This window comes from Artemia sp. Qi Xiang Cuo, chromosome 8, assembly GCF_049724085.1.
Source record: "Artemia sp. Qi Xiang Cuo chromosome 8, ASM4972408v1, whole genome shotgun sequence".
NCBI classification, from domain to species: Eukaryota; Metazoa; Arthropoda; class Branchiopoda; order Anostraca; family Artemiidae; genus Artemia; species Artemia sp. Qi Xiang Cuo.
This window is the reverse complement of record NC_142801.1, coordinates 29,989,832-30,003,570: the sequence shown is the minus strand read 5'-3', so window position 1 is coordinate 30,003,570 and position 13,739 is coordinate 29,989,832. Positions and strand designations below refer to the sequence as shown.

The window sequence follows — 13,739 nt, the reverse complement described above, 5'->3', positions numbered from 1 at the left end:
GTTTGTTTTTAGCACTGAGGACGACTTGGCGGAGGACCTAGTCGAAATATTTTCTGGTTTTTCGTATTCATGTTTTACCACTGGCTGACAAAATCCTCGTTTTCTCACTTTTTTTTGGTTTTATTTATCATTTATTATTTCCTCATGTAATCAAAGTATTCATGTTATTGTTTATATATTTTACTCTTTTATAGACTACAATAATGTCCAAAAATTGCATCTATTATCAAGGCGCCCTCTGAAAATGGTTGCTAGGTGAAGGGTGGAATCACAAGGGTGAAATACTAAGGTGGTGTGAAGTGTTTTGTGGGGGTATAAAAATAGGCTTGGGTTGCAAAAACTTGAATTACGGGATTTAAAGGCATAGTTTTTTATTTGGAAAGGCCTGAAAGATGTTTTGCGGGAGATGTAGCGATGTCAGAGGGGGGGGAGGTGTAATACCCTCCATGATTTACCAAGGTGGTATGCATTGTCATTGACTATTATACTCTAGATCTTAAAGATAAGGTGGAAGGTGGTAAATGAATTTTTCACTAGAGGGGGAGTGAAATCTAACAAAACTCAATGGAACGATGCATTTTTTTAAAAGTCTTTCAGTAATACCTCTTAATATGGTTTAAATATACCTCTAATATAAGGTCACCCAGGGAGTGGGAGGGGGGCCGGTGTCATATGGGTAAAATGCCTTGGCGGTGTGAAGTGTTTTGTGGGGGTATCATGATGGGCTTGGGCTGTAAAAACTTAAATCACGGGATTTAAAGGCATAGTTTTTTATTTGGAAATGCCCTGAAAAATGTTTTTGGTGAGATGTAGCGATGTCAGAGGGGGGGGGGTTTAATACCATCAATAATTTACCAAGGTGGTATGCATTGTCTTTGACTAGTATACTCTAGAGCTTAAAGATAAGGTGGGAGGTGGTAAATGAATTTTTCACTAGAGGTGGAGTGAAATCTAACAAAACTCAATGAAACGATGCATTTCGTTAAAAGTCTTTGAATAATGCCTTTTAATATGGTTTAATAATTTCACTAAAATCAGGTAAGCCAGTGGTTGGGGGGTGTCACATGGGTGAAATGCTATGGCGGTGTGGAGTATTTTGTGGGGCATTATGATTGGCTTGGGTTTCAAAAAACTTTTATCACGAGATTTCAAGAAATAATTTTTTATTTTAAATGTGAGAACAATGGCTTGGTGGAGATTCCATCGTCTCATATTTGGATGGGGGGGGGGAGTCATGTAAGATAATTATTGTGTGAGCTAGAGCTTAAAAGTTAGTTTTGACTCATTTAGGAATTTTTCCCATGGAAGAAGTGAAAATATAACAGGTGCTAAAAGAAATGAATATTTTCCTTAAAAGTTCTTAATATGTCTTAAATTTGCGTTTAATATCAACCTTATTCCTCCGGTATTGCATGCTAGAGGGGGGGGGGTACTGTCGCAATAGTGTGAAATCTAATAACCCATGTAAAGAAACTATAAATTTTCGTTTTATCGTTATTAATGTCTACAGAGCAAATGTCTCCTGGTGTGTATCAAATTGGGAGAGTAACGCACCATTCTAACGAATGCCAAAAAATGGGGAATCTTAGCTGTCATGCAATTGGTTATTTTTAGAATGTGGTTCTTGATACAAAATACTGGAAATGATTTCATGAACGACTTGCTTGGGGTGCTGTACCATTGGAAGAGAATGACCATTCGAGTCCTGACGGGGTCAAGAACTCTAGAAAAAGAAGAAATATGAAAGGTGTTTCGAGCGAAAAAATGAAATGCCGAAAAAAAAGAAAATGTCTTGAGGCTTTTGGATGAAAATGTCAAAATGGTATAAATGTCAGAGGGGTGTGTCACGAAGTCTTGGCAACTGTTTTCCCTTTACTAGAACCGGTTAATTTTGATCGGGTGAGTCTGGGGAACAAATAAGCGTGGGAGGGGGCCTAGTTGCCCTCCATTTTTTTGGTCACTTAAAATTGGCTTAGAGCTTTTCATTTCCATTTGAATGAGCCCTCCAACGATATTCTAGGACCACTCGGACGATACGATCACCCTTGGGAACACAAAAAAAAAAAAAAAATAAACACGAATCCGTGATTTTTATCCTAGCAAAAAACACAAAATTCCACATTTTTTTCAGATAGGAGATTGAAACCTCTACAGTAGGGTTCTCTAATGCGCTGAATCTGATGATGTGATTTTCATTAAGGTTCTATATCTTTTAGGGGGTGTTTCTCCCTTTTTTCGAAAATAAGCCAAATTATCTTAGACTCGTAACCTTTAATGGGTAGTGCTAAACTTGATGAAAATAACACCTTTCAAATCAGCATTAAAATCTGTTGTTTTTTTTATGTTACATACACTTACAGTTCGTTACCACAAACTGTTTGATATCTCCTTTTTTGTAAGTTTAAGGTCGATTGCAGGATTTCTTTGCAAATACTGCATTCGCTGAGTCAAAAATCTTTTGCAGTTCAGTTATAATGCTGTCTGTAAATTGTATCATCTTTTAGTATTTTGGCAAATAGTATTTAGTTGGACCACAATATTACATTTCTTAATTCTGGTATATTTTTTCTAATGTTTCGTCTTTTTTTTCACAACTTTTATTGTTTGCTTTCATTATTTAAAACAAAGTTTTTTAGCATTTCGAGATAAAAAGGTTTTTCAGCTAAATTGTTGCTTTGTAAGACTAATCTGCCGTTGTTCCTAAAGCTTTTGGCTAATCCTTTCTTACTGGTTAGATCTTAGAACTCCAAGTCTCCTCTGTTGGTACTAATTTTCCTTTCTGCTTTGTTTAAATAAAAAGAAAAAATGATCAAACTATCTGTTTTATGGTGTTACTACTACTACTACTGCTACTACTACTAATGCTCACAAAAGCACCAAGTCGTTTGAGGTGAACACAGCTCCGCAAGCTTTCCATACATACTCATCTATTGAAAAAATCCTCTATACCCTCCAAAGAAGTTTTTAGTGTGCCATAAGTCCTTCCTTACGACCTCCCACCCTATTTGGGGACGACTTGTTTTTGATTTGGATCTAGAAGGTCGGTCATAAAGGACGATCTTTGGCAATTTGTCATCCTTCATTCACAGAACTTTACCTAGCCAACTCAACCTATCTCTCATTATAGCCCTAGAAATTGGGATAGAACCACATTTTTGGTACAGCTTACTGTTTGAAATATCGTCAGTCAGACGGGTATACACAAGTTAAACATAATGTTAGTTAAAAATTGTTGATAGCACAAGTCTAAATAGCTAGTATTTACACGCAAACCACTGATACTTGCTTTCGAATATATAATCTTAAAATATTGTTTTTCAGATCTTGTGAAAAATGCAGCTCCAAGTCGTATAATCAATATGGGAAGCAAAGTCCACTGGAGAAGTTTAGACTTAGATGTGGATAATTTGAATTTTCAAAAAGGTGGTGCTGGTTATTGGAAAATTTATGGGGCTTCAAAGCTTTGTATGATGCTTTTTACAAAAGAACTATCAAGGAAACTTAAGGATGACGGTAATAATCTCCAATATAAAATGAAGGAAATATAAAAACTTATATTATAATTTATAACAATCCCATATTTTGCAATATTTTATGTTGAATTTAAGGTCTTTGGGGTCAATCAGACTTTTAATAACTAAATATAAAATGAAAACAATTGCTTGGATATGCTCGTGAAATATTCAAAAACATATAATCATAAACTTAGTGACCAAGTAAACTTTTCTGATGTTGACTGTCTCATCCAGTCTTTAAAAATGAGTCAAATTACAAATACTAAGAATCTTTATTTACGCTTTTTGAAGAAACATTTTGTGAGCCTTTCATTGAAATTTTACTATTCGAGTAGCGCGCAAATTGATGTGTCCTTTTATTCCTTTTCAATCGTAGGTTAATTTTGTCTTGCGAAAGCAGCTTGTAACTTGGTATATTCAAATACATTATGCTCGTTTACTTTTTATATTTATTTTCAGATTTATTCCGTATTTTCTTGGTCTATTTGGTTTTTTTAGAGTTTGTTAAGATAATATTTTATTCTCAGGACTCCTCTCCCAAGCAAATATTGTTGAATCTGTATTCATCATCAAAAAAGGGAGTTCAAAGGGAGTAAACAAACTTGAAATTGAGTTAAAATATAGAAAAAGAGATGGGATAAAAGATATCTTACATCTGTCTGTTTTGGAATGAATTGGCGGGATAATTAAAATTTCTTTTGGATTTCTCCCTTAGAAAACGACTCCTTCCTGGGTTGTCTGTTTTCTGAGGGCGTGGGAGTAGCGAAGGGGCGGGAGGTGGGTACAGAAAATAAATCCAAGGTTACAACATTAATTAAACCTTTCAGTCAAAGCTGATGAAAGGAATCTTATGTCTATCACTTAAAGTGATTGATTTTGTCTTCTTTAAAAGATAAGCGTCAAATATTCAAACTTAAATGTTTTCTCCTTGAATAGAGTAACATTTGTTGCAAGATAAATACTAATTAAACTCCGTTTTGGAAACGATTGTGATAAACACAGCAAAAATTGAGAATAGTGATAATATTTTGTCTTTACCTTCTATACGTTACGTTAACTCACAAGGATATGAACCCAGAACACAACATGACGAACTAACCCTTAATGCTCGAATGTAGATTTGTCCACTTCCATGTATTGGAAGTGTCTCATCAAAACTTCCTTGGGGTTTTAGAGTTTGCGTGTACGCCTCCCCTTGATTGCTAGTCTTGGGCGCACGCGGGCTGGTCAAATTTGACTTACCATTCTTGTTGGTGATGCCTTTTTTAAGTCGAGTCAGTCATGGTAGGGCTGTGACGCAATTTTCCCTGAGCTTTGAACCCTGGGAGCCACAGTCCTCCTTAACTCAGGTGACCCTTTTTCTCTAATTCCTGTATCCCCAATGCACTGTCAGGGCCACTTCTTTGGAACTTTACCATTTTTTTCTCTACTAGTGAGTGAGTGAATTCTTTATTTAACAATAAAAATCCTAACAAGAAAGTACATCAACAAAATCTCCCCCATCAGGCTCCATGGCCGGGAAAGAACAGGGGAGTAAAAAATAATACTAACACAAAAAAATATATAAACAAAATAAAAAAAAAAATCCAGTCACCCACCTTAACAATTCCTAGAATGACAAGCTAGGCAGGGGAGAATACATGAATTCACCAACTCAAATAAATATCCAATTCAATCCAGAGACATCAACTCCAAGGGAAACCAGAAAAAAACTTAATTACTAGCTAAAAAATCTCTAACATAATTTTTGAACATACCAAACGAGTGGCAGCTTCGCACATACACAGGGAGCATGTTCCAAATAATTCCAAAATAATCAATTGAAGTTTTTGTCCTTGAAATGACCTTGTAGTGTCATACATGCCTGCATTTCATCTATAGATATTTTTAGATAGATAGATATTTTTATTGCGATAAAAGCCGCTTTGGGCTATGGCAAAAAAATGGAAAATCACACAAAATAATAGCACGTGATTATAACACTCATAGCAAAGTATAGTAGCCTACATAACAATAACAACGCAAAATTACAAAACAAAACAAAAACATAATAAAGCACACAATACCATTAAACTAACATACATGGATAGATGTATGTTACATCTATCAAGGGCCATGACTCCAAAAAAATAACAAACAAGAAAATAACTTACACACATACAACAATAATTTCAACACTCACCCCACCCCCTTTACAAAAATCTATCTCTATGTGACATACCCAATTTTATATAATTTGCTATCATTCTTATTGTCCCATAATTTTTTCATTCCATTACTGAAACCAACCCCTCACTTGTCCCCACATTACCAAAAAATAATTCTTTCCTTAAATCCTGTAATTTGGGACAAAGGGCCATGAAGTGAAGCAGATCCTCACCATTTTCTCCGCACATAGGGCATGAGTAAGGACCGTCCATTACCCTTACCCTGCCTAAATATTTCCTCCTTTTTTCCAAGTGCTAGAAAATTATCCCTCCCTGATATATACCACTTAATTTCTTCACTATTTAAACCCGCTTTAAAATAAATATCATATCCCCAGACCTCCTTCCATTGCCGGTAAACGCCGAGGAACACCGAGACTGCGAATTCACACTGCCATTTCTGAATCTCCTGATTTTCAAGCACACCCTTTATTAATTTTGCTACATTTCCTACTTCCAGTCCTATCCCCTTCCCTTCATTCTAAGCACCTGATAACCCGCAACTATTTAAGATTGATTTCACCTGGGAAGCCCAAGAACATTTCCTTCTATCCTGCAACACGTCCAGATATGCTGCAATTACTAACCTATTATTCTGTAAACCAATCACCTTTCCCCAGTATCCTATCGTTCTAACCAATCTTTTTACCCTCAATAAAAATAATCCTAGATCACCCTTAATACCAGATTATTAAATTTCCCGCTTAGCCCTAAAAGTCTCCTGAAATGTCCTAACTAAATTCTCTCTATTTCTTCCCCTTTTTCAAACCCCCAAACTTCCCCACCGTAACTCAATACTGGGCGTACCTTTGTTTCAAAAATTCTCTTCTGTAGCTTAATATCTGCCGGTCCTAGATGCCTAATGGGACTCTTCAATAACGCCCATGAAGCCTTCTGACCCTTCCAACTCGCTATTTGCACCTGATCGCTCCACCTCCCTGAACTTGTGAACTTACATCCCAAATAAATAAAATCCTTAACTTCTTTCATCTCTTTCCCTTTAAATAAAACTTATTCTTTTCCCTTTCTTCTTTTCCAAAAACTAATAAAACTGATTTATTAATATTTAAAACTAATTTTTTACTCCCCAGATAACTATCCAAAATCTCTAACATCTTTTGCAAATCCGGTGATGATTTTGGAAACAATACTATGACATCTGCAAATAATAAATAAAGGAGCTACAGCGACATTAATTTCAACATAGGGACATTTCCATTTTTAAAACACACTTCAATATCATTAATAAAAAGAGAAAACAAACGCGGTGATAGAGTGTACACCTGTTTGAGGCCTACATTACTTAAAACTAGCCTAGAATAAGAAATACATACCTTTACTACTACTTTAAACACCTCATACATTTTCATTATAACTTCTACTAATCTAATTGGCAATCCTAATTTCACTAACACCCCTTTCAACATGCTCCTTGAAACTTCATCAAATGCTTCCCTAATGTCCAAAAACGCCGTATATAGCCTATTATCCCTATACCTCGTATATTTACTAACTAAAACCTGTAAACAAAATATTCGATCAATTGTACTATAGTTTTCCCTAAACCCTGCCTGAAATTCAATTAATATACCTTTATAATTTAACCATTTATCCATCTTATGAGACAGAACTCTACAAAATAACTTACTGATAGAACTTTCTAAACTTATCCCCCTGTAGTTCTTGTGCAGGTTTCTTTCTTCTTTCTTAAATAATGGGATCATAATCGATATCTGCCAATTTTGCGGCCATAGATGTGTACTTGGAATTGTCGAAAATATCTATGCAAACACTGGCAGTATCCATGCTCTTGACCATTTTAACAGCTTAGTTGGTACTCCGTCGATGCCCGATGCTAAATTCCCTCTCATGCTTTTCAAGACGTGCCATATTTCTTCCTGTCCAACCGGCTCCAGTAGTTTAGCGTCCTCTGAATCCAACTCAAAATCGGCTGTCTCTTCTAAGCTATAAATAAAAAAATCAAGTTTTTTAAACTGAAAGTAAGGAGAGACATTAAAACTTAAAACGAACAGAAAATATTCCGTCTATGAAATGGGATGTCCCCTCCTCAGCACCTCGCTCTTTACGCTAAAGTTTTTATTGTTTTAAAAAATAAAATTGTGAGACAGAGTCAAACTTTATCGTAAAGAGCGAGGCGTTGAGGAGGGGACAGCCCCTTTCATATAGGGAATAATTTCTGTTCGTTTTAAGTTTTAATGTCGCTCCTTACTTTCAGTTTAAAAAACCTGTTTTTTTTATTTAATTTCTGTTCGTTTTTTATTTAATGCAGCTTTTATTTGCATAAAAATTTTACTTTTCTTTTGCTAAATCGATGTCTTTACAAATTAACTTACGTAACTAACTTATATATTCGTATATTTTTCTTCTGGCAAAAAATACAAAGTTGCAGATTTTTTCATATATGAGCTTGAAACATATATAATATTGTTTTCTTATACGCGGAATCTGACGGTGTGATTTTCAATAAAACTTTTTCATTTTTAGGGGATGTTTCCCCCCTCTTTAAAAATTCGAGTAAATTTCCTCAGGCTCCTAGCCTTTGATGAGTGATACTAAACTCAATAAAATTTATATATTTAGGATCAGCATTATAAACACATTCTTTTGATACATTTAATGACATCAAAATTTTGTTTTTAAAATTTTCGAATACTATTGAGCCGTATCGCTTGTTTTTTTATTGTTTTTTTTATTACATATATGTTATTACTTATATGAAGGGGTTCTCCCCTTAGTCAATACCACGCTCTTTACGTTAAAAGTTAAAAAAAATTTTGATTCACAAACCCCTGAATCACAAAGGCCGTTTAATAAGAATAGATAGCTCTTTGAAAGCACTAAAAAAACTGTAGCGTAAAGAGTGAGGTATTGACTTGGGGGAGAACCTCCTCACATACGTTATAATTTCTGTTCGTTTTAAGTTCTAATATTCCTTCTTACATTTCAGTTGAAAAAACTTATTTTTTTTAATTTAATTTCTGAATGTTTCTTAAATAATGCTTGGAAATCCGGCGCCCCCTTCATAGAAATGTCCCTTACCCCAAAGAAACATCCTCCACGGAAATATTATCCAGAGTAACCCCCTCCTCTAGCCCCCCCCCCCCTCCAGAAAAAATCCTTCCTGAAATTGGTTGTATACTTCCCAATAACCAATAAATAATGCTGGCAAGTCCGGCGCCCCCTTCATGGCAATTTCCCTTCCCCCATGAAAAGTTCCTTCATGAACAGATCCTCCTACATAACCACCGACCCACCCTTCCCACCCACTACCAGAAAAAAAACCACCAGAAAACCTCTGTATACATACCAAAAACCAAAACAACATTTCAAAATTGGGTAAAGTTCATAACTTTTAGCCCTCCCCCTGGGAACTTCGGGGGACTAAGTCATCCTAAAAGACATATTTATCATATTTTCGACCATGCTGAACAAAATGGCTATCTCAAAATTTTGATCGGGTGATTTTGGGAAAAAAATAAGCGTGAGAGGGGGCCAAGTTGCCCTCTAATATTTTTGGTCACTTAAAAAGGGCACTAAAACTTTTAACTTCTGTTCGAATGAGCCCTCCTAGGATATTGTAGGAAAACTGGATCTATACTATCACCCATGGTAAAATCGAAAAAAAAAAGCAAACAAACAAACAAATCAACACGCATCCGTGATCTTTCTTCTGGCAAAAAATACAAAATTCCGAATTTTTGTAGGTAGGAGCTTGAAACCTGTACCGCAGGGTTCTCTGAGACACTGAATATGATGGTGTAATTTTCATTAAGGTTCTATAACTTTTAAGGGGTCTTTCCCCCTTTTTTTGTAAATCTGCCAAATTTTCTCAGGCGCGTAACTTTTGATAGGTAGCACTAAACTTGATGAAAGTTATATATTTGAAATCAATATTTGAAATTGAAATCTGATTCTTTTGATATATCTATTGGTATCAAAAACCCGTTTTCTAGAGTTTCGGTTACCATTGAGCCGGGTCGCTCCTTACTTACAGTTCGTTACCACGAACTGTTTGATTCATCTCCTCATCAGCTCTCTCTTCGTCCTCTTCGGTGTATATCTCTTTGTATTTTTGTTCTAAGTATTCTGGCCAGGTATCGGCGTGAGGGACTTAATCAGTCAACCTTCTATTTTCTTTTGATTTCCTAATTAACTTCCAGAACTCCGTTGTATCATTCACGCTGAATTTCTCCCGTATTTTTTGGCTCTCTTCCTCTTCAAAACGTCTCTTCTTCAACTTAAGTAGCCTTTTATATCCCCATCGCTTGTCCCTAAAAACCTGCAAATTATTATCCTGATCAAATGTACTACTAGCCTTAAGCAATCTAAAAGCTACTAAAACCTCCTTCTTCTTTTCCTCACATTCCTTATAAAAAAAAACTCATCAAACCAGTACTTCTACCATTTTTTCTCCTTCGTGCCACCTTAGTTCCTATCTTGTACAAAACCCACGACAAAAAATCAACAGATCCTGCTATATCCCCATCCTTTGCCAAATCCTTACTCTTCTGAATAAATGAATCCAGCCCTCTATCTTCAACTAGTACCTTTTTCAACTTCTCCTCACTATCATTATCAAACCTTAAACCTTCCCTCCATTCAAGCTCATTACCCATCTTTCCCTTAACCCCAAACTTCTTTTTCCTGCTCTCAGCCCATTCTCCCCCTTCTAATTCAACCCTAATAGGCACGTGATCCGACCCAGCCAGCGCCATCACCTCATAATCCACACAGCAAGAAAGAAGCCCCAGACTAACAACCCCATAATCTATAACACTTGGAGATCTACCCGAAAAACATGTAAAATCCCCCACTCCTTTATCCTTCCCTGTCCTCCCATTCAAAATAACCAAATTCTGCTTACCACAAAAATCAAATAATTTTTTACCCCAATTATTCTTTCTCCGATGACCGTCCTTACTCGTCCTTCTCATAACCGACGGCTCAATCATATAAGCTCCATTCATTTTTTCTAGTTCAAGATCCACGTCCTCCTCACGTACTCCTTCGCCCTCTCCTGTATATCCGTTAAAATCCCCTAGAAAAATAAAATAATCGGACGGAAACTGTTCTGAAAAACGATCCATATCATTTTCTAATATCTCCCAGGTATCTTCATCACTAAAAGTGCTAGTTTCCGGCGGTAAATACACTGAACAAAAGATAAACGAGTTACTACCTAAAGATACTCGCACCCATACTAGATTACATGAAACACTTTTCAACCGAGATACATTTCGCCATCTATTCGTAATCAATAATGCCACTCCTCCATAAGTACTACAATTCTGCGATCGCTTTCTTTGTGATCCAAAGTAAGAAAAACCTTCTATTCTCTCCTGTTTTTCCAGCCACGTTCCTACTAATGATAAAACTGAAAAATCACAACAATAAAGAAGATATTCTAGTACGAAATACGAAAAACCCTGACCATTCCAATGGACTAAATGACACTCGTAATTTGCACCATGGCCCTGCTTATCCTATTCACTATCTGAGCCAATGGGTTGCGACGGGTCAAATAGCCGCCTAGGCTCCATGTTATTTGGGTCGTCAGCTCTAACCGACTTGCTCTTCTGTATTAGGTGGTCATCTGGGCTAATGATTTGGTGGCTGTTACGTTTGGGAGCCACCACAGGCCCGACAAAAGTTGATATGGAGCCTTTTTTAATAACAGGAGTTTCACTGTTCACCCCATTTATTTCGTTATCACTACTAAGCTCCTCCACTACACTAAAGAAAGATTGAATTGAGGATGAAGATCCAGAACGCGATCTTGAATTGCAAGGTTCTTCCATCGGGAAAATAAACCGATTATTTTCAGAAACCAAACTCTTTACTAAACTTTTTTGTGCCACTGGTAAAGACCCAGGTTCACGGTAAAACTTGTCCAAAATTTTCCTTAAAATGGGTCATGGTACTCGCTGATGACTCTATATTAGGGGCATTCGTAACCTCAACTACAGACTGCTTATCAAAGCTATACGTAGAACACTGTTGACCAATATATAACTTTGTCCCTCTTAGTCTTGCTTCTCTATTTTCTCCTCTAGCCCGTTCAAGAAAAGGCTTTAGGCGGTTACGGATAGACAGTTCACGCTCTGTATAATCGGGACTAACACCAAGACCCACCCTTTTCAGGTGCGCACTACAACGCAATATTGTATCATGAATGTAACTGCTTGTAAACTTAACCAACACCGGTCACGTACCTTATTTAGCGTTTAGCCAAAAAATGTCTCTAATGTCCATCATTTTCAGCCTTAAATTTGGCACATGTAAGTTGAGTGCTTTCATTACATCTTCTCGTAACGAAGAACCTTTGTTTGTAGGATCGAAATTATACAGGATCAAATTACATTTTTTAGACTCATTTTCTAGTCTTTGCAATTTTACGTTAGTAGCCGACATTTCAGCTTGCAAACTTAGGTAATCTTTCTTCAATTGTGACGTATCCTCCGAGAACTTCTCTACTGTCGAATCAATTCGCGACGAAATAGCAGATAGGTCGTTTCTAAGTTCTTGAACCTGCGACGAAACTATTTCTATTCCGTTCAATTTTCGATTAATTTCTTGTAGAGTTTGAGATAAATTAACAGAAGTCATAATTAATCCGGAAATATGGTTATAATAATTAGAAAGCTTACTTATCTTTCTGTGAGGGCCGAGCCTCACAAATGCATCCGAGTGACTATTCCAGTGACTGTAATTATTCTCACAAAATTTCCGCTTAACATATAGCAAGTCTTATAAAGTAGAGTTTTCACTTAACATGACAATTCTTGATAATGGGAACTGGTTTTTCAAGTTATTTTACTGCCTGTGTACTTAGATGTTAGCAGAATGAATGCTGATGAAAACCGCGAACCACGTATATTAACTTCGCGATTTTTTCTGAACTATCTCTGAGATAGTGCGAGTTAAATGATCTGCGGGATTATGACTTGTACTCATTTGATACGTATACAAATCATTATTTTAAAGGACAGCTATACAGTATAAAATCCAATGAAGGTCTTTTACGCTTTTTAGATAGGTGGGAATGTGCAAATGACAAAAATATGAGTTCTTGTTCCACATAGGTACAACTTTTGATTGTTGAAGACATTGCACTAATGCAAACAATTCTCTATTGTGGTTATCAAGCCTGGATGCTGCCTCTCTCAAAACCTTTGAATATGTCGGTTCGTAAAATGGAAACTAAATGAATATAATAAACCTTACGTATATTACAGCTACATAAGTGTCGAGATCTGCTTAGTGTTAAGAATAAAACTTAAAAAATGAAGAAATACAAACAAAGAAAGAACTATTTACATAAAAAAATCTGTTCCAGTGTCGTAACCAAAATTAGTAACATTGCTTCCTTTGTTTTTATTGGCTCGCTTGATATTTGGGCAGGAATTTGGCCTCCGCTGTTGTCTATAGACAATAAGAATGACCATTAGACCAAGACAAGAAGGAAGAACAAACGAAAAAGCACCAAACGAATATCAAACTAACATTCAATAATGGTATAAAAAGTTAAATCTCAGTTACAAATACAAGGGAAGATTACTGAAAAATGAACTTAGACAAAATAAACAATATAAAAAGGAGTGGGGTTAAAAATCACTGAAACCAGCCTTAAAAAAAGAGCCAGTCCCTCTTTTAAAAAAAAGAGAACTCATTTTAAAAGAGAGCCATTCTTGTTATAGTCAACTTATGAAATTATTATAATAAGTGAAAAAAATGTACCCTGTCTGATTCATGGCAAAATAGTATTTTTGGAGCAGTGCAAAAATAAACTTCAAATGGAGTTCTTCCCATTTTACCCCCTCCCTCTCCCCACTTTTCAAAACAAATTATTACCCCTTTACCCTGTTGACAGAAATTTTTGTAGAGAAAAAATTGAGGATGATGTTTTAGCAATGGAATAAACAATTACTTCTTTGTCTTAGTATGCTAAAAAAAATTTCTTAGTTCTTTGAGTTAGTGCTTCAATTTGGTTGATAAA

General features: G+C 35.9%; 1 protein-coding gene across 5 annotated transcripts in view; it reads left to right on the top strand.

Annotated features, from left to right (window-relative positions):
- Nucleotides 1-13,739, top strand: part of LOC148949317 (retinol dehydrogenase 13-like) — a 79,146-nt gene that overhangs the window by 48,843 nt on the left and 16,564 nt on the right. For all 5 annotated transcript variants that reach the window (XM_089093342.1, XM_089093343.1, XM_089093341.1 and 2 more), the window contains one exon: nucleotides 3,322-3,513. In XM_089093342.1, coding sequence (XP_088949468.1) covers nucleotides 3,322-3,513 — 192 coding nt within the window. The remainder of the gene's footprint in view (nucleotides 1-3,321; nucleotides 3,514-13,739) is intronic.